Genomic DNA, 22,163 nt, shown 5'->3' with positions numbered 1-22,163 from the left:
TCCTCAAATTGTTGAAACCCAAGGAAGTTGTATCTGTTGGGGTGCAGTGGTGCTTATAAGCAAGGTGTATAGGAAAGAAAGACAGGGGATGAATATGGAGGAAAAGATGAAGACATTCGAAAGGGGAGAATCCCAGCAAATGGTAATTTGGCTGGAAGGGATGATGACAAGAGCCAAGAAGTCACATGTACCTTGTGAGTGCCCCTAGTTGTTGTCATTATTTTTACATTATTGGGGCTCAAAGGAGGCAATGTCCTCTCCTGGAAGAAAAGGCACAAAGAGGAGACATGGACGGGATACTGATCAGTGCCTATAAAGGGGTTTCTTAAAGGAAGGGGTCCTCAGACAGAACAGAGTTGAGAGAAAGGAGAGGGTTGCATGAGCCCGTGGGAGCAGCAGCTGGTGTAGAGAAAACACTGAACGTGCGGTCAGGAAAGCTGGCTTCAAGGTCCAGCTCTGCCACTGGTCAGCTATGGGCCCCGAGGCTCTTCCTCTCGCATTCTTAACCTCGGGGTCCTCCTGTGTAAGAATCTACTCCAGCTGGGTAGTCTCTGAGGTTAATAATCAGGTGCCAACCAAGTTCATATGCAGCTAGAACATCATTCTTTTTGAGTCAGAAGATGACTCTATGACTACTTACATTTTCTGCTGGTAATTTGGGTGATTTCATTTTTGACTTCCAGTAATGTTTTAGTGTTGTTCCCTTTGAAAATTTCTAACCTTTCTCTCCTGAACTTGAGCTGGAAAGGGAAGGGGTTTTGCCCCTGCCTGGGCAAAAGGATGGTAGCAAGTAGGGTGACCAAGTGTCCCCATTAGCCTAGGAGTGAGGGGTTTCCCAGGATATGGGACTTTCAGTCTTTGGGGGGGGGGACCGGATGATCGGTCTCCCAAGTGGCAAGAAAGGTGAAGATTTGAAGGTGGCTTGGAGAAGAGATCCTGGAAGGCTGTCCTTCTGTTCCCTTTCTATGTGGAGTTCCCCTTGTTGCCCCACAGACTGGTGAGGTGGTTTTCATTACAAGGTACAACTCCCTTATGGGGAGGAATGGAGACGAGAAGCCAGGGCCGGCCTTCATAACAGTCACAAGCCCCATTGAGACAACCATTGCCAGGAAAGAGGCTGAAATGCTTGACTAGCACTGATGTTCTGGGGATTTTCCCTTTTAAAAAAAAAAAAAAACACACACACACACACAACAGAAAAGACCCAGTGGAAAAAAAAGTGATGAGCTGTGAGGCAGACAGCGGGTCCTACGCAGCCTGAGGAGACAGTGCGCTGCTCATTTGTTTAAATTTGCAGCTGACGGCCACCACCTCTCTATAGGCACCAGAGAGCCTCTCAGCATCAGTCAGTGACCAGCCTGGTTGACATACGGCTACAAACATGAACTACCCCCTAACCCTGGACATGGACCTTATGAACTACAACCTGGAGGACGTGGTGAGTAGGACAGCTGGTTGCCCAGGCCCTCCCTGGAATTCTAGATATTTTGTGCCCGGGACCGGGAAAGTGGGGCTAGCTGTGGAGTCCCCTCCCGCTGTGGGTTGGCAGAATCGAGGCAGGCCCCATGGTTCTTGCCTTTACGACTGTATTTTCCCATTCCCTGGAAGACGCTGATCCATAGAGCTGTTGCTTGAAATAGACATTCTTTCGGGGGACTAGAAGTATGGGTTCTGGTGTCTGCGTCCTCCCTGACATGCTGTGTGACCTGGAACAAGTCACTTTGCCTCTCCATTGTTCAAAAGATTCTCTCCTTATCTCTCGGGGGTAGAATAAGGGCCCAGATGGGAAAGTACTTGGGAGGTTTTCTTACTCTCGGGAAGCTGGCATTGCGCCAGTATATTTATTCATCTCCTGCCCTGTGATCCTATCATTAGGGTTCTACATTTTGTGTTGGATGGAGAAGTTGAGGATTTGGTCCTCATCCTTAAATAGCTCACAGTCTATCCGCAGAAGAAAAAAAAAATCCACTCACTGGAAGCTTTAGATAATAATGATGTGCTGAACCAAGGAAGTGTGAGACCAGGTGGTCAGCAAGGACCTCTGACCACACAATGGGTCAGAGTCCAGGGGCAAAGGGATGCCAAGTTGGTGGGAGAACGCTTGTGCTAATCCTAGAAATGTTTTAAAGAGCATGTTGTAAGCCCCCTCAAAAAAACTGGAATCTCTAGAGATGAGGTATTCTTGGATGGGCTAAGAAAACACCGTCCCCTATGTCACACTCGCCCACCCACCCAAGTCCCTCCTGTGAACCAGAGTGGTTCCGTCGACCGGGCTCTCAAAGGATATGTACAGGGAACAGCTCAACGGAGGCCCTGGGGCTCTGGTGTACAGGCAGGTGGGGGCTGTTTATGAGGATCTTTTGGGAACTTCTTTCCTCCCTTCCTCCTTTTCCCCCATGGCCAATGGCACTTCAGAGGAAAGGACTTCTCTGAGCTGTGCTCTGGGTTGGATCATAAACCCTTTCTCCTATACCCTGAGATATTCTACAACACCCTCTAGTTCCCCTGGCTAGAGTCTCCACTAGAACTCTACCCACCATGTTCCCAGACTTGCTTGGAAAAGTCTGCCTCTCACCTGCCCAGATCCCAGAGCTTAGAACTCTTAAGTAGAACAAGGGGGGAAAGTGGGGAGAAGTCCAGCCTCTCAGATCCAATCCCCAGATGAGAGTAGAGCCAGAACCATGAGTCTAATCAGACCTGCTGCCTCACTTGTGGGACCCAACGCAAAATGAAAATGCAGGGCCCCTCATTCAAAAATTATTAAGAATTTCAAGATAGCAACAGCAGAGCACTAAACCAAGCATGGAACTCTTCTAAGTGTAGGATCACATGCCCATGAAGTTGACCCTGAGAGTCATCACTGAGTCTGAGCAATACCCTAGACCAGACTTAAACTGCACCACCCTGACAAGGCACCTCCCTCCCAGCCTGGCTCCCTGTCCTGGCCCTGGCCTCCCCTGATTAGGTTAGTGGGTGTTTTCCTTTGCCCACAGCTTTGAGCTGACCACGAACCATGACCCAGTTGGATAACATCATAACCAACCCAGACCTGCCCGGTCTGGGCTTCTGAGAAACCTCAAGAGTTTCCCCTTACTGCATGCCTCACTCCACTGCGTGACCTACTAGGGACAGGTGGTGGCAGGGGCAGGGGACAATGGGGCATGTCCCATATAAGAAAGAAAACTGACAGCCCAGGGAGACAGACCTGGCTACTTGCTGAGTGTCGCAACCCACCTGAGTGGTCTTGGGCCAGGCATCCCAGCACGCCCAACCTCCCTTGATCAGAGTCTAGTCAGGAGCCCAGGAGTCCTGGGACGATCCAGGCTCTGGAGTTCTTCCACCAGCTCTCGGGGCCTCATCCTGCCCTCCCTTACTCCCTGGACACGATCCCTCTCCGGGCTCCTTCCCCTCAGGAGCACAGACCCTCTCCCTCCACCCCACCCCACCCCCTCACTGCAGCTCCACGCAGTTTTTATAACGCCTGACAGTGTCTCATGGCACAGAGGCCCCGGGATGGCAGAGAGCAGCAGAACGGTCTTGCCCATAGTAGCTTCTCAATATGTATTTATTGGCCTGTGATGTATCAGAAGTCCTTGCCTGTCGTTTCTCTCTGAAGTTAGTCTCGCTTCTGTGCTCTTTACTTCCAATTCCCTTTCCTGTCCTCGTCCAAACCAAGTATTGGTTCACTGTCCTAGAAGACAGGGTTCTATACTCTAACATTAGGTTAAAAACTGAGGGCCCTTGGCCATTGCCAAGTGTTTGTCATCCTGTCTTCCCTCCTACCCCCTGAATTCTAAGATCAACTCTAGCCAGTTAAAATGTCCATTTTTCAAAGATAAGCTGTTATTCCCATGAATGGAAGACCCAAACAAGAAATCTAGATGGCTGAGCACAAGGAATAAGGAGCCAGGTCCCTGGGGTGGGCATACCAGGGACCCATTCTGCTAGGAAGACAGATCTAGGCAGACCAAGAGAAGTCTCTGTCTGCAGGAAACTGGATCGCGGAGTGCAGACCTCCTCTTGACAGTAGGGGGGCTTGGACTGGGGTACCTATGGGGGTTGGGCAGAAACTGCACCTCCAGCCCTACCCCATACACAAGCCAGGAGAGGAAGCTGCTAGAGAGGAGGGCCAATCTGGTCCAGTCCCAGGGCCTGCCTCCCCCTAACTCCTCAGTGATGATCCTCCAAAACCATTTCACTGTGATCAGAGCATCATGGGCTACAAAGCCTGTCCACATGTACCATCTCATTTAATCAAGAGGTATAAGAAAGAGAAACCAAAACCACGCTCTTTCTGGACTATGCCTGGGAGAGGGAAGGAGCACTCCCTCAAAATAGGTCAAAAGTCCCAGAGGAATCCCAGGGGAAGAGGCCCCAACATGGGGGTGGGGGGTTGTCTGAGGGGTGAGGGATGAGGGAGAGACCCAGGGCCAGCCTGGGGAGAGATCAGTGTTGAGGTGAATCTGGGCTCAGGCATTCAGACCACAGTGTCCCTCAGGAATCCTTGCTTTTCTTAAGGACACAGGTCCCATCCCTCTGGCTAATGTCATAAAAAGTGGCCATGAATTAGGCGCTGAGAATCAAGTCTTTCAGGAAGGACAGGACAAAATATTTCAAGGGGCTGCGGACCCAGGAGATGGCTTCAAGGGTTTGCTCTACACACCTAGGATACATGTCCGCCTCAAACTGTGTGACTGTCCCCAAAGTGTGAACTGACTTTGGGATACCAGGAGAGGACCCCCTTAAACCTTTGTACTGAAGACTCAGTGCAAAGGTAGGAATAGCTTAAAGTCTTCCCCCAGAACCACATCGAAGCAGTACCATGTTCCTAATCAGGCCATAGACAGAGAGGAAAGAGGGGCCTGGCAAGTTTGCTCCTGAAGGGGGAGTGGGAGCAAGGGGGTGATGTGACAAGTGATAAGCCAGAGTCTCGGATGGTCTTTTGGGAGTGTGGACCCTCAAAAGGAAGAGTGGGGTTAGGACACAGACCCCAGTCTCAATCCCCCAGATGCCCTCCCCCCTCAAGTCACTGAAGGCTGGAGGAGAGCTGCCCGGTTGGCCCATGCACAGCTCCTGACTCTTGATTGGAGATATCCATACAGGGGCCTAAAAGGAGATAGAGCCTCCATGTGCTCCCTATGGCCAGAACAACCAACCGCATGTGTGTGCAGATGCCTCCCATGGCCAGAATGACTGAGGCCCCTGCCATGGTGGGGCTCTGCCTAGATGAGCCCCACACTCGGCAGCCCTCCCTTCTCCTGGGGACTGAGCGGCAAGGTCAGTCTGGGGCATTCTCTGGCTCTAGGGCAGATGAGCTAGGGAAACAAAGCTCCCACGCAGGTGCTGAGCTCAACGAAGGTCATGCTGAGAGCCCACTCAGCCCTGCGCAGAGCATGACAGCTGGAGGTGTGTGAGGGGCATTTGAAGGCAAGACCCAGTCTCCTGTCCAGGGCAAGAATCCCTCCCCATGCTCCTGAGCTCAGACATTCCTCGTCCTCCCAGGCGCCGCCCAAACCCCTGTTGGAGAGTTCTGCCTGGGAGAAGGTTCTTTCTCCTTTGACAGAACACCCCCGACCCCAGCCTCTGCCCATTCCTCCTGGTCTGCCCTCTAGAGCTTCCCACGATAAGCCCATTCTGCCCTCTTGGCCACGGCAGCTCTTCTAGTCCTCAAAGAAGGCAGCTCTTCTTCTGCCTAGACTCTGAGTGCTGGGACCTGAACACTTCCTTCCAGGGCAGGGACTTCCAGACCCCTCAGCAAACTGGTCACCCTTGTCCAGACCAAACAAACCGGGGTGGTGTCAGCTGCCCACCAGGTTTCTGTTCACCTCGGGTAAGGTGACAGTACCCCTTCTGGGAGCCACGTCACCCTGTGACTCATCTGAAGCTGGCAATCAACACATTCTCAGGTCTTTTTCTCATCAACTGTCGGTAAGCCAGGTCTTCCCTAACTTGTCCCCGGACGGTTGAACTTTTTTTTTTTTTAATTGAAGATTTTATTTATTTATTTGACAGACAGACCACAAGCAGGCAGAGAGAGGAAGGGAAGCAGGCTCCCCGCCAAGCAGAGAGTCTGATGCCCGGCTCGATCCCAGGACCCTGAGACCATGACCTAAGCTGAAGGCAGAGGCTTTAACCCACTAAGCCACCCAGGCGCCCCAGGACAGTTGAACTTTTAAACGCGGGTCTCGATCTCTCTGTTGTTCCTTACCAATTCCATCTGGTCATTTTTGGGCCTCTCTGGGCTCTGAAGAGAGGCTCAGAGAGAAGGCAGTCCAGGACAGACTCCCGAGGAATGCCCCTGTCAGCCCCTGTCCCACCTGTTCGAACAGAATCTGGTCAGCAAGTGTTCGCTGGTTTTCTCCCTGGCCAGTGCAGGGCCCTACGGCACTGCTCTCCCTGTACCCCCCACCTCTCCCCCGTTCATCCTCTCTCCTCCTCAATACTGGGACCTGAAATGTGCTAGCTCCTTCTCCTGCCCTATCCCCAGCGCTCACAGCAATTTTCCACCTAGATTCCTGGCTCGGCGCTCAGCTACATCCCTCTCCTCGTGTTGGGTTGCCGTCTTTGGGGTATGAGTCCCTGGCTTGTAAGCATGCTTTTGTCTGCTGGGTACCCGCCTAGGCCACATGCTGTCGTGGCCTGACCTGGGCACGTGGCTGTGTCTAAACCGGATGCCGTCAGAGCATGTGTGTGTGTATATGAGAGCCTTGTGCTCCTGTGGCTTTTGATGTCAAGAAATGAGTAAGCAATTGGCCAGATTGTCTACACCGAGCTCCCTCTGGGTAGGCGTCTTAGAGGGGTCCCTTTTGTGCCCCACTCCCCACACCATATAGGATTCATGATCCCTCTACTTCCCACCAGACCAGAGCCAACCTTGCTTCACTACCTCCCTCCTGGGTTTGGGAAGGGGTGGTGGTGACTGATGCCCTAGGTATGGGAAGTGGCTTTGACATGTTCCACCCCCAAGCCCCCAAAATGTCTGTTTGACACCTCCTGCTGAGATGTACTAACAACTCCCAGCACCCCTGAAACTAGTTTCCTCCCATGTTCCTTCCATGTCCTCCCTGCCTGAGCACTTTGCCAAACAAATAGCTCTTGGTAAGAAGGGAAAGATAGTTTCCTCTCAACGGTCTTCTAAACCTGGGTTGTCAGGAGATGGGGCTTCAGGGGTCCTGGGAACATAGCCCACTGTCCTGACTTTAAATGAGCATAAACCAATCAGCCTGGATGGTTTGGAGGGTCAGGACTTGAGTGGCTCTCATAAAGGGCTTTCCGGGCCCGAAAGGCAGACTGTACCTAAGCCCTCCCAAAGGCAGGTAGAGTCCAGCTCCACAGACAGCCCCAGGTTCCCGCATTTCTTCACCCTGGGTCTGAACTGCTTTGCTCTGCATGGAGACTACTCATCTCACTATTTCCCCATTTGCCTCCTGCTGAATTCCAACATGAGCCAAATGGTTGTAGTCAATGACAGTATCGGACATAGCTCCCAATGTGGCAAGAGAACCTAAGACAGTCTCCAGGCTCTCAAGGGCATTGGGAGGAGGCAGGAACCGAGGAAGGGGAAAAGGAGTGTCTGAGTCTCCGTGGTGGCCCAGAGACGGACTTGCCTAAGGGGTCAGAACAGAAGGGCGCCTGGCTGTCTCAGGGAACCTGCCCTCAGAGCCTTTCAGCACACATCTGTTGCATGTCTGTCATGTGTGAAACACATGGCCTTGCCAGGGGGACACAGAGGGCCAGCTTCAGGAGCTCGCCATCTAGTGAGGAAACTCACATGGCAATGCCCAATGCCATAATAAAACAAGGAGACGCAGACCGTAAGAAGAGAATCTCCTCCCAAGCTAGGAGGGAGGTAGGGAGGTGGGACTGAGCGGGACCTTGAAGGAAGCCTAGGCATTCGCCAGGCAATCATGGCGAGAAAGGAGTGCTCTGCACAAGGCAGAGTTGGAGCAAAGATTTGGAGACAGGGGGGCACTGGGGTGTTGGGTGCAGGCAGCCAGTAGGATGAGGAACACGGAGGACGCAGTGCCTAAAGCAATAAAGGAGAAGATGAGTTTTGAAAAGTCAGGGGGCTATCTCCTAGACATTTCAAGACCCCTGTAGGGGAAGGCAGACCTCATTCTGCCAGTCCATGGTTTTCAAATGAAAGCAAGCCCTTTGCTCTCCTGGAAGAAGGGCAACGTGAGACCAGCTAGAGGGTCTGTGCAGAGTATTCTATCCCATCCTCTCCTTCCCTGGGCTCATCATTTATAGAAGTATCTTTTTCAACCCACAGAAGTTGGTTATAATTGGTTTTGAAACCATGGGGAGGGGTCTGGTGGAGGGGGGAGAATGGGGCTGGGAAGTGAGGAGGAGCAGGTGCAGAGGGACAGCTGTGAGTGAAAGGTATGAAAACAGATACCAGTCTTCCTTTGCGGTTAGCTGGGTAAACAACCTGAGCACTGGTGGCCAGGGGCGGGGCGGAGGAGGAGGGAGGAGGGGGAGGCTCGGGAGGAGGAGCTTCCGGAGACAAAGTGGGCATCTCCCCTTCCTCACTTGCTTCTGAGGCAAAGGGAAGCAGAGGAGAGAGATGACCAGTGACGGAAAGTAGCCCTGAGGGAACCCCAGACAAAACTGCGTAGGGGTCAAAGAATGGGATCTGGAGGTGGATCAGCATGGGTTCAAACACACCCAACCTCTCACCCGACCGTTAGCAAGACACATGGATAAGATAGGAATATCACATACCCGAGCTCGTTGCGCAGATTAAACAAAACAGGTAGCTAATACTACCATTTCGGGGATAATGAAGACATTCAGGAATAGGGAGACATCCCAAGAGGAAGCCAGGAGCCTACCCCAGTGGCTACCCCCTCAGCAGGATCTTAGGCTCCAGTGCCCACTGCTCTGTTCAGAACTGGACCAGATGGCTCCTTGCCCCAACCAGGTCCATTCCCCAGATTCCAGCCTGGGAGCCCACAGCCTTCCATATTTGAGGACACATAAACACAAAGTAACTTACAGGTGCCCTTCAGGGAAGCGTCTCCCCACCACATACACCATGTATCTCCTTCCATCTTTGTCAGGACTTGCAGGGCATTAGTCCCTTTCCCAGGGGGAAACTGAAGTTGGAAAAGGCAAAGTGATTGGTTCATGGACACACAAGGGGAGATTGGGAATTGGTCGGTGGGACATATTGGGAGTACAGGGACAAAAGCAACATTAGGGGGTGGTGTGGGGGGAACAGGAGAAATCCACAGGGGAGTCCGGGTCCCTGCGTGGTGGAGAGAGACGGGTCCTTCACTCCCGCCCTGCTGTCTCCCCGCCCCTGCAGTACAGAGAACTAGGCAACTACAGCGACAGCACTGAGAGTCCCACAGTGGAAAATCACCTCTGCTCCACCGTCGAGGGGCCCCTCCTGACCTCCTTCAAGGCTGTGTTCATGCCGGTGGCCTATGGCTTTATCTTCCTCCTGGGTATGATGGGCAACATCCTGGTGCTGGTGATTCTGGAGCGGCACCGGCACACACGCAGCTCCACGGAAACCTTCCTGTTCCACCTGGCGGTGGCCGACCTCCTACTGGTCTTCATCCTGCCTTTCGCCGTGGTAGAGGGCTCTGTGGGCTGGCGCCTGGGCACTGTCCTCTGCAAGACTGTGATCGCCCTGCACAAGATCAACTTCTACTGCAGCAGCCTGCTCCTGGCCTGCATCGCCGTGGACCGCTACCTAGCCATCGTCCACGCCGTCCACGCTTACCGCCACCGCCGCCTCCTCTCCATCCACATCACCTGTGCCACCATCTGGGGAGCGGGCTGCTTCTTCGCCTTGCCGGAGATCCTCTTCGCCAAAGTCAGCCAACCCCACCACAACGACTCCCTGCCCCGCTGTACCTTCTCCCAGGAGAACCGGGCTGAAACCAACGCCTGGTTCACCTCCCGCTTCCTCTACCATGTCGGAGGGTTCCTGCTGCCCATGCTGGTGATGGGCTGGTGCTACGTCGGGGTGGTGCACAGGCTGTGCCAGGCCCAGCGGCGCCCTCAGAGGCAGAAGGCAGTCAGGGTGGCCATCCTGGTGACGAGCGTCTTCTTTCTCTGTTGGTCACCCTACCACATCGTCATCTTCCTGGACACCCTGGCGAGGCTGAAGACCGTGGGCTACAGCTGTGAGCTCAACGGCTACCTCTCGGTGGCCATCACCATGAGCGAGTTCCTGGGCCTGGCCCACTGCTGTCTCAATCCCATGCTCTACACTTTCGCGGGCGTGAAGTTCCGCAGCGACCTGTCGCGCCTTCTGACCAAGCTGGGCTGTGCCGGCCCCGCGTCCCTTTGCCAGTTGCTCCCCACGTGGCGCAAGAGCAGCCTCTCGGAGTCCGAGAACGCCACCTCCCTCACCACCTTCTAGGTCCTGGCCCCCCTCGGGCCTGCCTTCCGTGCGGGTGCGGTGTTGCCGGAACCCCTTCCAGCAGGAGCTGGGACCCTAGGATATGGGACCCCCACTCTCCTCATCCGGGGCAGCTAGAGCCACGCCCTCCTTCCGGGACGTCCCTGCGCGCCCTTCCGCCCGAGGCCACCAGGCCGTCCTGGGAGCGGAAGCAGTCGCGAGGCCGAGCGGTGGAAGCCTGTGCCCGTCATCGGTCTCCCCTTCTTTCATCTTAACTGTTGGAAGCTCAAGAAACAACTTTTGCTCCGGCCCTGCCGATTGGGAAGGTCAGTCGCCTCCCAGAACGCACTCCGCCATCGTAGGGACCAGGGGTCTCCACAACGACCCGCCTCTCCTCTCAGCCCTCCGGCCGAAAGAAGCTAGAGGCAGAGCACCAGGGGAGAGATGGAGGGCGAGGCCGAGGGAAGGCCCGCTGGCGAAAGGATGTGGCCTTAACCATCTCGGACCCTGACAGACGCAGACACCCTGCCCGGCCACCAGCCCTGCATCTGGACCGAGCAGGAAACGCCGACTGACCCAATCCAGGAAGCTGCTCCCGGCTCTGACCCAAGTGGCCCCGGGCCAGCCCCATGTCACCGGGCCGGGGAGGTCTGCAGACTCAGGGCAGACTCCAGGCACCCTCAGACATCAGCCGGCATCCTAGGGAAGAACGGAGGCCAAGCCAGCAGAGAAAAGCCGTTGAAAGAAAAGATTCTCCTTCCTCAGCCTCAAGGAGGGACAAGTAGAGACCAAAGCCAGCTGTCTTCTCTGCCCAGGGTGGAGAGGCCCCAGTATGGGCCAAGGGCAGTCAGGTCTGGAGCCCTGGTAGGTCTGGCCACTGAGAAGGAAGGAGGCAGACTGCTCCTTCCTGCCCCCGCTCTCCACAGGCCAGACAACCAGGAGAAACTGGGGCAGCAGAGGGGTCCCAATCACACAGAGGGAGCACTTCATGGAGGGTCGGAACAGAAATGCAGACCCCCGGAGAAGAATGACAGACTGAAAAGGGCCTCTGGGGTCATCTCATCCAGCCCCCTACCTGCGGGCCAGACCCAGAGTTTGCCACCTCTCTGGGCCTCGCAAGAGCCACAAGGCATCCCCTCGGGCCAGGCAGGGTGAGAAGCAGGGAAGTCCCCAAGCCCCAGGAAGCCGAGCCCTGCCCCTGAGAGGATACTACTCAGATGGAACCAGAGGAAACCGCTCCGTGCCTGCCTGCCCGCCTTCTGCGGGGAGGGCTTTCCCGCCCTCCTCCGCAGCCCCTGCTCTGGCTAGGGTGGGATGTCGGGGACCCCTGCCCTTGCTGAGGGGGCATCTGGGGGAGGCCCAGTCCCACTCCAGGGCAGCCAACCAAGCCCCCTTGGGGGGGCCCCATGTTGGAAATCAGACCTGTGACCCAGGGGAGGAGGGAGAGACTCTGTCCTCACCATGGAACACTGGGAAAGCCCCAGGGTCCCCCTTTTTCCTCCCAGCATCCAACAGTAAGCTGGGTTTGGGGAGTAGCCAGACACGGAAGCAAAGAAGGCAAGAGGTTGGATTTTTAATTTTCTCTTTTTAATAAAAAGGCACCTATAAAACAGGTCAATACAGTACAGGCAGCACAGAGACCCCCGGAACAAGCCTAAAAATTGTTTCAAAATAAAAACAAGAAGATGTCTTCACATATTGTATTTATATATTTATATTTATATATATATATTTATATAATGGTACAAAATGGCTGGGGGTATGGCCATGGATGGAGGGACATAGGCTGGCCTGTGGAGTTCACCTTGGAAAGCTAGTCTGGTGGCGGAGATGGGGCAAGAGGAGAATGGGGAGGACACTGGGCCCTTTGTGGTCTGACCCCTCTCCTCTGGGCAGGAAACACTTAAGAGTCAGTTTGGGGAGTCTTGGGTTGGCGGTGGGGGGTGGGGGGGCGCAGCTGGCAGGCCCAGGGCCCAGGTTGAGGCAGGGTGGGCAAAGCGCCTGGCAGGATGGAAGGCAGGTGGCCCCCAAACACAGGTGTCAGGGCCCTGACCCCGGGGCCCCAGGGAGGTGCTGGGGGAGGCAGGAGCCTGCAGCCAGCCAGCCCCAGAGGAAGCGCTTGACCTGGCTGACGATGGACTGAGGACAGCACCAGACTGGGAAAAGTGGGGCAAATTCCCTTTGTATCACAGCTGCCAATGCAAGGCCAGACCCTGCAGATCAGGAAGGCTAGGGACGGGGCCGTGGCAGAAGACACCTTGTCTAGAAATGGCCCTTGGCCCTGGAGGCAGGGCACGGAGGCCAGGGAACTGCCCTGCCACCTCACAAGGCAGGAAAGGAAGTGAGAAAAGGAGAAGTGTTTTACTCCTGGGGCCAAGGGGGCAAAACACTGAATCTGTATGGCTTCAGCTCTGACCAGAGGCAGGTGGGGAGTTTTGGGAAAGAGCAGGGGAGCAAGGGGGAGGCAGTGGCTGGGCCTGGGCCTGGGCACAGTGCCCGGAGCCCCAGGCAGAGGGACCTTGCCGGTGAGTGGGCAGGTAGGATGCCCCCTGCTTCTCCACCACTTTCTCTAATCACTCCTCAAAGGGTGGAGGCTGGAGGGACACAGATTTACTCAGCCAACCTCTTTTCTTTCCACCTTTGATGAGAAGTGGGTGGCAGCTCCCAGAAAAATCAGGGCCTGGGGGTTCCCCGGGCTGGGGGCTGCTGCAGGAGGCACAAAGCCATCTGGGCCGCCTTGCTGTGCCTCCCTGGCTCTGCGCAAGGAGCCACACAGCCTCCACCTCTTCCTCCTTTCCCTCATCCCACACTGGGGACGAAGGACTTCAAGTTCTGACTAAGGTGTAGCAGCAGGGGACGCCAGACATCCATAGCTGGGAAGCCAGGGCCCGGGGTCTCCTGTGTCGGGCGAACAAGCCAGCCTGAGCACACGTTCTCCTGAATTCATTCAGCAGCAGACAGGCTGCCACTCTGGGGGTGGGAAGTGGAGGGCGGATCTCAGCCCAGAAGAGGCTCTCCAGATGGAAGCCCAGGTGGTCTGACCTCAGCTTAGGTGTGGGGTATCTGTCGTTTCACCATTTGAGGAAGGGACCGGAATGGTATCCTTATGGACCCAGAGACCCGCAAACAGTGGGAGAGTGTGTTAGACTGCGTGGTCCTGAGTCCAGGGGAATGGAAAGGGGCAACAATTTGAAGAAGGAGGGGAGGGAAGGGTTGCTTTTAACCTTTTCTCTTTTTTGTGACTTCTATCAAAACACAGAAATACAGCACACACACAAACCAGCACAAAAGCGCAGCGCTCTATTTACAGCTGCAGCTGGCACTGCCCACCGGGCCAGCCGCCTGCAGGGAGGGGTGGGAGAGGGGCTCAGCCACAGCAGCAGGGGGAGGAAAGGAGGCAGGAAGAGACAGAAGGAAAAACCGGTGGGAGCAGAGAAACAGAGAATGAAGCTCCAGGAGCACACAGAGCCTAGGATACGAGCCACAGAAAGGAGACAGAGTGGGGGAGACCTCTCCTCTACTCTGGCTGCCCCCCACCCAGGATTCTCTGCTCCCCCCAAGGATTCCATAATAGGACTCTGAAAGCACAGCTGAAGAAGGGGAGGGGTGCAGAGAATGAGGGACAAGAAAGGCTCCATTGACTGGGGAGGGGTGGGGAAGGGGCAGTCCCAGTGGCCGAAATGGAACCCCAACCCAAGACCCCCCCACCCCGCTCTGCCACCTCCCCCCAAGCTGCCGGCAAGTCTGGTTTCCACAAATGCCACTCCCCACACAAGCCCCTCCCACCCCATCCACCCCACCCCTTGACCCAGGCCATCCCAACACTGGAGGGGAAGGAACTTCTTTAAGGGTATCATATTTGTGGGACCGCCCCAGCTCCAGCCACCCGCCCCAGGGGACTGCTAGAAGGGCAGGTTGGCCATGCTGCCCGGCGCTGGGAGGTAGCCCATCTGACTGTCCAGAGACACACTGCGCTGCCGCAGTGGGTGTGACACCATGAGGTTCTGCTGGGGCGGCCCATGAGGGAGCCCTGTGGGGAGAGCATGTGGGGGGGCTGGCTGTAGACCTCCCCCCCCACCCCCCGCTGCTTCATCAGCATGAAATTCTGCTGGGTCATGAGACCTTGTGGCGGGGACATGACTCCCTGGTGCAGGCCGTGGGGCACCACGCCCTGCTGGGGGGGCACACCTGTCCTGCCCAGCAAGGACATCTGTCCAGGGTGGCACATAGACATGTTGAGACCCCGCTGGACGCCTTGCTGGCCCGGGAGGTTGGGGGGCCGTGAGGGGGTCTGCTCCGCCATCATGTTCTGCAGGTTCATGAGATGCAGATTGGGGGGCTGGGCCTTGGGGGGCTGGTTCTCACTCTTGGGAAAGTATTGGAGGGTGCTGCTTGGCTTCTCAGAGGGGATGATCCTCGATAAGTCGAATTCAGGGATCCCCGTCGGGGTGGGCCGGATCACCTCACTCAGCTCGGGGTCGCTCAGCACTGACGCCACCCCAGGGAGCACGCCCGGGGGGTAGGCGTCACCCATGCGCCCAGCCATGCCTTTGCATCAGGTGCTGTTGAGGGGGTATGGGGCCCGGCGGCTGGCTAGGCAGGTCCTCTGGGGGCAGAGGCATGCTGGAAGGGTAGTGCTGCTGCAGGCCGGGCCCCCCGCCCCCACCTCCGCTGGGGGCCATGGCACCATGGGGCTGCTGCAGCCGAGGGGGGAAGGGCATCATCTGGGAGGAGCTGGGCACTGGGCCACAGGGGGCATTCAGGGAGTCTGGGCCCCCTGGAGGCAGCATCATCGAGTTTTGAGGGGGCCCTCCTGTCCCCTGCGCATTGGGGTGCAGTGGAATGTTGGACCCCAAAGGGGTAGGGGAGGGCAACATAGTAGGCGGGGGTTCATGGGACAGGGGCTGCTGGCCTGGCAGGTTCATGCCCATTGGGCTCTGGGCAGCAGCGGAGTTCAGGTGCATCGGGTTGGGCTGGTTATTGCTGATCCCTGTGGCGAGAGAGAGGAAAAGGGGTCAGGAGCTGTGTGAGCCATGCTGGGGAAGGCTGCAGAACTCAGTTCTTACCCTCCCCCACCCCAGCCAGGCTCATGCCAACAGAGGTGAGGGCCTCTACCATGGGCCTGTGCTGGCCACAGGGACACAGACTTCAGGCATGCAGTTTAGAAGCCAAGAGACCCGAGTTCTGGTCCAGTCTGCCACAGACAATGTCACTCACCAGATGTCGGAAACGATACTCCGCTGCCCTGGGCTTGGTTTTACTCCATGTCAAGAGGAAACCTGACCTGGGACATCACCCTCCCACTCCCAGGGCCCGCTGGGAGCACAGGAGAGCCAGCATAACCACAGGGGCAACAGCTGGCCGTGGCAGCTCTTCCCACACCCGGGGCCCACCCCCAGGTCCTCTTCTCCCCGCACCCCCTTCTGGCCTCGCACCTGGCCCAGAGCCCTGCGGAGGTGGCGGAGGCGGGAGCAGGGGTCGGTCAGGCAGCAGCTCATCATCGGAGGTGGCGATGGTCTTGATGGCGTTGTGGTAGAGCGGGGTGGAGCTGGGCATGGCGTACTTGGACATCTGGGACATCATCAGTGACAGGGGGTTCTGGGAAGGCGTGGGGTCTGGGGAGGAAGTGAATGGCAGGCTGGGGTTCATGAGGCTGCTGGGAGGGTTGGCGGGAGGCGCTGAGGAGCTGCTCCGGGGGCCACTAGGCGGGAGGGCACCTACAGAAGCAGGGAGACAGAAAGAGCAGCGGGTAACCAGGGAGGGGAAGACGAGTTTGGTGGTTCACATACATAGTAGGCTAGGAAGAGGCCAGCCCCCAAATCTCCTGACTCCACCAGGCACACCTCTACTCCAGTGTTCTGCTCAACCCATTATCACCATTGCCCACCATTGCCACCATTGCCCCATTGCTTCGGGCAGCTCCTGCAGCCTCGGGGCCCCCAGACAGTGCAGACAGCCCAAGAGCAAACCCCTCCAAATGCCTGGCAGAGCCCCATGGCACTCCTTGTGGAAGCTCACACTCAGCTGCTGACATGTGTCCCTCAAGCAGTGTCCGCCTCTGCGCCCTGCACAGATGCCTTTGCGTGCTCACCTGCCCCAGTAAGAACACACCACACCGTTCCCCTCCCAGGTCCCCAGTGCCAGAGTCGCGTCCCCACTCCCCTACCCCCTGGACCCCACGGCCTGGCTCAGCTGACTCACCCTGTTCCATGCTGCCCAGGGTGGTGGAAGAGTTCATGTTGAGAGGCGGCTGCTTGTTCTGGGGGACCCCAGGGCTGGGCATGGCTGTCTTGGGTGAGGCGACCCAGCCGGGAGAAGGCACCGCCACGGAAGGAGACTTGAGCCTGCTGGGCGAGCCAGTGGGCGAACGGACACTGAGGGAGGAGCTGAGGACCTGTGGCGACTTGAGAGGTCCCGGCGGGTTAGCCGAAGGCAAGGGCACCATCTGTGAGGGGGTCTGGGGTGACTTGAGGTTGGCGGAGGGCGAGGTGACCAGGGGCGAGTGCACCTGGCTCAGGGTGGGCGACTTCAGGTGCCCCATGCCGGGCGAGCCCATCTGATTAATACTGATGGTGAGGTCTGAAGGCCGTCTGCCCAGCCCCCGGTTGGGGGCCGAATGCACGGACCCGGGAGGATTGGATGCAGGGGGAAGGGGCATGTGGCTGAGCCGGGTGGTACCCACGTTACCCATGGGCATTGAGCTCTGGTCGGGACTGAACATGTCTTGGGTATTGCCCATGTCCTGGGGCATGGCTTGGAAGGGCCCCTGGCCCCCAGAGAATCCCTGCTGGCCCTGGTTGGGGAACTGCGAGGGCATAAGCATCTTCTGTGGGCCACCCATCATGCCACCGCTGCTGTTCTGGGCCCGCACCCGGGCCATCTCCTCAGGACTGAGGCCCTGCGGCCCCATCATGTCCCCGGGGCCCCGCATCTTCTGTGACATCAGCATCTGCTGCTGTGGGGTCATCTGGACATTCAAGTTCATGTTCATGTTCATGTTCACATTCATGTTCATGTTGAGGTTGCCCGGCCCCATGGGAGGGTCCACCTCTCTCAGCCCAGACTGCCCCATGGGGGGACTCAGGAGGCCCCGGCCTCCGCCGAACTCCATGCCCATGGGGGTGCCTGCCAGGCCCTCGCCACCAGCCATCTGCCCAGGAAACATGGCCGGCTCCATCTGCCGGTGTGCCTGCATCATCCGCTCCATCTCCATGCCCTGCCCCATGGCACCGCCCGCCATGCCCAGGGGGCGCTGCATGCCCATCGACCGCTTCTCCAGCAGCTGGTGCCGCAGCAGCTCCTCCCGGACTCGGGGGGTCATGAATCGCTCTGCTTCACCCTGCCCGCCAGGGTAGGGCACGGCATTCTGGGCAAAATTACTTGGCCCCCCCATGGGGGGCAAGTCTTCGGTCCAGCCCATACCTGGCCTCACAGGCCTCTGCATAGCATTCATGGGCACCTCCATGGGCATCCCCTGCATGCCTCCAAAACCAGGCACCCGTTGCATCTGGTTGCCTGGGAAACGGGGGCCGGGAAAGGGAGGTCCGCCCCGGAGCTGCATGGGATCTTGGACATCCATGGGGCCCCGCAGCGGTGCACCCATGCCGGGGGGCCATTGATCCCCAGGCTTGCTGTGGTAGGGAGGCGGTGGCCCCCTCACCATCATGCCCCCCATGCCCATCATGTCTTGCAGGGGGCGGCCCCCATGCAGCCCTATCTGCTCTTCCTTCCGCCGCTTCTCCTCGTAGTACTCTTCCTGCAGCTTGCGCCAGGCCACCTGCTCTGGTGTCAGGCTGTCCTGGCCCAGCCTCTGCATCATCATGTTCATCTGCTGCCCCATGTCCCCGCCTGGGGGGTGCCCAGGCACCTCATGCTCCAGCGGGGGTCCCCCCAGGCTCTGCGTCTGTGAAATCATAGACTGCAAGGGCTCCTCATACTTTTTCAGCCCACTGGGAGGGGCCGTGGGGGGCTGCTGAGAGGCAGGAGGGGCTTGTGCTGGTGGTCCCCCCTCGCCGGCTCCTCCTGGGGGTCCCTTGAGGAAGGGCTCCGTCTCCCCACTGCGGAGCAACAGCCGCTCAATGTCCCTCAGTGTCTGGAGGGAACGCTCCCGGTGCTCCAGCTGCTCCTTGGACAGGCCCTCAGAGCCCACCAGGCTCCGTTGCCCGTTTCCTGTGGGGGCAGCCTCCGCGAGCAGGGCAGGGCCAGGGGCACCACCGGGGTCTCCTCCCGGAGGCAGCGGATTGCTGGCGGTGGCAGCTGTGGGGGTGTTAGGGTGGGTGCCCCCGGCGCCACCGCCCGTGCTGGCTGCTCCCACGGAGTTGGGTGTCAGGTCCTGACTGGCATCTTCAGGTGGCCCATCTGAAGGCAGAGTGGGTGGAGCGCTGCTGGGGGCCGATGGGGGCGGCGGTGGCAGCGGAGGGGCCTGGGACTGCGGGGTGCCCGCAGATGGCGTGCTTAAGGGTAGCGGCTCTGGGGTAGGTGGCACTTTCGGGGCCTGTGGGAGGACAGAGGCGGAGCATGAGCCAGGTAAGGGGAGGCACCAACCAATCCCACTATTCTCAGAGGCGCCCCACTCACCTGGTCCAGCTTGGCCCGGGGCACGTTCTGCTGGTGGTAGGCAAGGATGGAGTCAGCCCGGCCCTGCAGTACGGCCTCGGCGGCCCTGCACAGAAGGGTCAGGCACAAATCGGTCAGGGAGGCAGGTGGGCTGGCGGGAGGGTAGGGGGGAGCTCTTGCCCTTCCCCCACCTAGCCCAGCCCAGCCCTGGCTCCCTGCAGGCCGACACTCAGGACTGCAGGCTGAGGGGGCACAGAGCAGGCTGGGCCTGCCCCGAGGCACTTACGTGTTGGCCAGGTGGGTGGTGAAGACGTACACGTACTGTGAGGGAGGCTTGCCAGGAACACCCCCACCCCCACCCCCAGGGGCGTCTGGCCGGAGGCCAGGCGGCGGCCCATGTGGGGGTCCTGGGGCGCTGCTGTCACTGAGGGGAAGTTGGGCGGCTTGGCCGGGACCCAGCTGTGGGGCCGTCATGGCTGGGTCTGCTACATTACAGTCTGCAGGAGAGAGGAGAGAAGCCGGGTAAGCAGCCTCGACTCAGAAAGGAGAGCCCGCTGGCGCTGCCCCCCACCCCATCCCAGGCAGGCTCACTGCTTTTCAGCTCAGGCCAGCTAGGTGATCTGTTGCCACACTCCGGTGGTACGTGCCTGGTGTCCACGCTTACTTGCCCTAGACATCTTCAACCAGGACAGAAATCATGGGGACCATATGGAGATGAGGGGGAGGGGAAATGGAACAGGCTCCCCTGTGCGTGGCATCCCAAAGGACACTTACAGATGTGATTCCCTCTGACCACAACATCCCTGGAAGGCAGGTGTCCTACACTCTGCTTTACAGAGGAGGAAACAACTCTGGAGGAATGACATTAACTCACCCGACATGACACAGCCCATCAGTGCCAAACCGGGATCTGAACCTGGGCTGGGACTCCAAAGGCCTGTTCTGAGCCCACAGACTACGGGTGTGTGTGTGGGTGGGTGTGTGCACCTGCAAATGCTCTGACCAGGTGAGGCGAGAAGGCCAAGAGACTGCACAGATTGATGAGTCAAATGATAACTGGTTTTGCATTCTAGCTCACCACTAACGGACTCTGTGCCCTTAGGAACAAGACAGCTCATCCCTTTAAACCTCTGTTGCTTCATCTATAAAATGGGAACACTAACTCCCTGCTCTGCACAGCGGGACATGTCAAAGAAATCTATTTTTACAGCAACTTCAGAAATATGTCGCCAACAACAACAACAACAACAACAATCACTTAGAAAACAGAGTTAGAAAAGACTGGCATAGTGGGTGCCCTCCCGGCGTAGACTGACCACCTGAGCACCAAATGATGTCTGTCCCATGGTCACAAAGTAGACCGAATTCCAAGCCCCAAAAAGATCTATGCGTGGTCATTAACGAGACTAGGTAAGTCAGTGGACCCACTCCCATGCCAAGATAAACAAATTCTGCACAGAATAACAGAGACAAAAGCTTGGGGGCTGGGGGGCCTGAGAGCTGGCCTCAGTGTGTGAGGGCTGTCCTGGGAATAGAAAGGTGCATAATATTCTGTACACAGAGCTAGGACTCCCAGGTACAAGTTATAGGAGGGAGGCAGGCTTTATTCCAATAAGGAACTTTCTAGTACAATAACAATAATGAAAACGAGCAGTGTTGTAAGTGTCACATGTAGCAAGTTATTTACTCCTCACACCAATCCTGTGAAGAAATCCATTCCTATAGATGAGGAAACTGGGACCCTTTCCCAAACTCACACAAATAATAAATGGGAGATCCAAGATACCAACCAAAGTTGTGTGACTGCAGCGTCTGTGCTATTAGCCGCTACATCGGCTGCCCCCAAGATAAGAACTCTCTGAGAACATCTTGGCAACTACAAATAAAATAGTATCAGTGGTTGCCTTAGTGCTGGGGACGGGATGGTAGCACCTTCTCCGTATTTCCCTGTTTCTTCCAATGTTTCTACATCCTGGCAGTCTAAAGTTATAAAAGCGAACTGATGGGGGCTGTGGGTCCCAGGAGGCAGTGACCACCCCCATCTGTCCCTGATGGGTTCAGAGGGGCTCATGGACGGCCAGTCCCCTGGGGTGGCACCTGGGACCAGAGGACCTTTAAAGTTCCAGCCTGTACACCCCACCTCCACAGACATGGTCCACTCCTTCCAAAAACATCTGCTTGGCCTGTGACCAAGCAACAGGCATCTTAACCGTAACCACACCTACTTCCCAGGGCTATTGGAAGGATTAAACAAAGTAGCAAAGGAGCCAGAACATTTTTTCCTTCCTACTTTCTAGGGTCCCAGCCCACCCAGCAGGTCACAATTTAACATTCTCTGGCTAGTTCACCGGCATTAAGTTGTTTCTCCCCTCAAAGAGATGTCAGCTTTGAGGGAGATCACCCAATAAATGTGTGCGGGCTTCCCAAGAGTGGAAGAGTGTCCGGTTCTCCCCATTATTTGAGCAAGGCCCAAATACACACTGGTCAATAAAAGAATGAGAAGGGTTGGCATCCACCCACACCCACACCTCGTCCTGGTGATGCACGCTAGGCATTTGCCAGCCGTCAGTCAGAGGCTGGGGATGGGAGCCAGAGACAGAGCCAAGGTCAGCTCCCACCCAGGCTCAGCCAGACTTCTGAACCAACTGTCTGGCTCCCAGCAATGCAGGACGCTCGCCACCCTCCCTCTATTGACCAGTAGGTGGCAGCAGAGGCCAAGAATTCATGGGAGGAGGTGGAGGTGGTAGGGCCAGGAGGGGCTACCCCACTCCACCTCTGTCCCTAGGAAGAGGGGCTTACTGAGCACCTGGAAGGCAGGGGCTAAGCTGTCACAGCGTAGGGAGGGACCGAGTGACAGGTGAGACGGGAAAGAAGTAGTCTGGGTTCTGGCCCTTGCTCTATCTCAGACTCAGGCCTTTGAAGGTGAGGAGAGGGAGGCTCCCTCAGGGCAGACATGTCCCTGGGGCACCATGGGCCACAAGATCCTGGCAGCAATGGGCACTCACTGTGGGTGGCCCCAATGGGCTTGTCGTCCTCCTCGCTGTCGGGTCCTGAGCACCATTCGTCCCCGCTGTATGGCTGCTTCCGCTCCAGCACACACCGCCGCTTACTCCGGGGTGCCACCTCTGCCCAGGCAGGACAAGGCGGGCAGGGGTCAAACCAAGTGCCCAGAGGCCCCGTCCTCCCACAGCCAGGGTCTCCATGGGCCCATTCTCCCAGATGTCCCACCCTAAGAGGGCACTGCCCAGGC

At 57.3% G+C, this 22,163-nt stretch overlaps 2 protein-coding genes across 2 annotated transcripts in view; one reads left to right on the top strand and one right to left on the bottom strand.

Annotated features, from left to right (window-relative positions):
* Window positions 1-1,231: 1,231 nt before the first annotated feature.
* CXCR5 (C-X-C motif chemokine receptor 5) lies at window positions 1,232-12,053 on the top strand. The gene is made up of 2 exons (XM_004749972.3): window positions 1,232-1,438; window positions 9,311-12,053. Exons 1-2 carry the CDS (start codon window positions 1,382-1,384, stop codon window positions 10,376-10,378), a joined length of 1,125 nt encoding a protein of 374 aa, XP_004750029.1. The 5' UTR covers window positions 1,232-1,381; the 3' UTR covers window positions 10,379-12,053.
* BCL9L (BCL9 like) overlaps window positions 11,923-22,163 on the bottom strand; it is a 28,209-nt gene continuing 17,968 nt past the window's right edge. Inside the window, 8 exon segments of the mRNA XM_045080450.1 lie at window positions 11,923-14,375; window positions 14,378-14,910; window positions 14,912-15,347; window positions 15,793-16,074; window positions 16,559-18,851; window positions 18,935-19,019; window positions 19,200-19,410; window positions 21,919-22,038. Coding sequence (XP_044936385.1) covers window positions 14,260-14,375; window positions 14,378-14,910; window positions 14,912-15,347; window positions 15,793-16,074; window positions 16,559-18,851; window positions 18,935-19,019; window positions 19,200-19,410; window positions 21,919-22,038 — 4,076 coding nt within the window. The 3' untranslated portion in view covers window positions 11,923-14,259.

Source organism: Mustela putorius, unplaced genomic scaffold, assembly GCF_011764305.1.
Source record: "Mustela putorius furo isolate JIRA1106 unplaced genomic scaffold, ASM1176430v1.1 tig00000460_pilon_pilon_pilon, whole genome shotgun sequence".
In the NCBI taxonomy this organism is placed as follows: Eukaryota; Metazoa; Chordata; class Mammalia; order Carnivora; family Mustelidae; genus Mustela; species Mustela putorius.
Note: the sequence above shows the minus strand (reverse complement) of the source record. Positions and strands in the feature narration are given on the sequence as shown.

Coding starts and splice junctions, on each gene's coding strand:
- CXCR5 (XM_004749972.3), top strand. CDS start 1,382: ATGAACTACCCCCTAACCCTGGACATGGACCTTATGAACTACAACCTG. Junction 1,439..9,310: donor ACTACAACCTGGAGGACGTG/GTGAGTAGGACA, acceptor CCGCCCCTGCAG/TACAGAGAACTAGGCAACTA.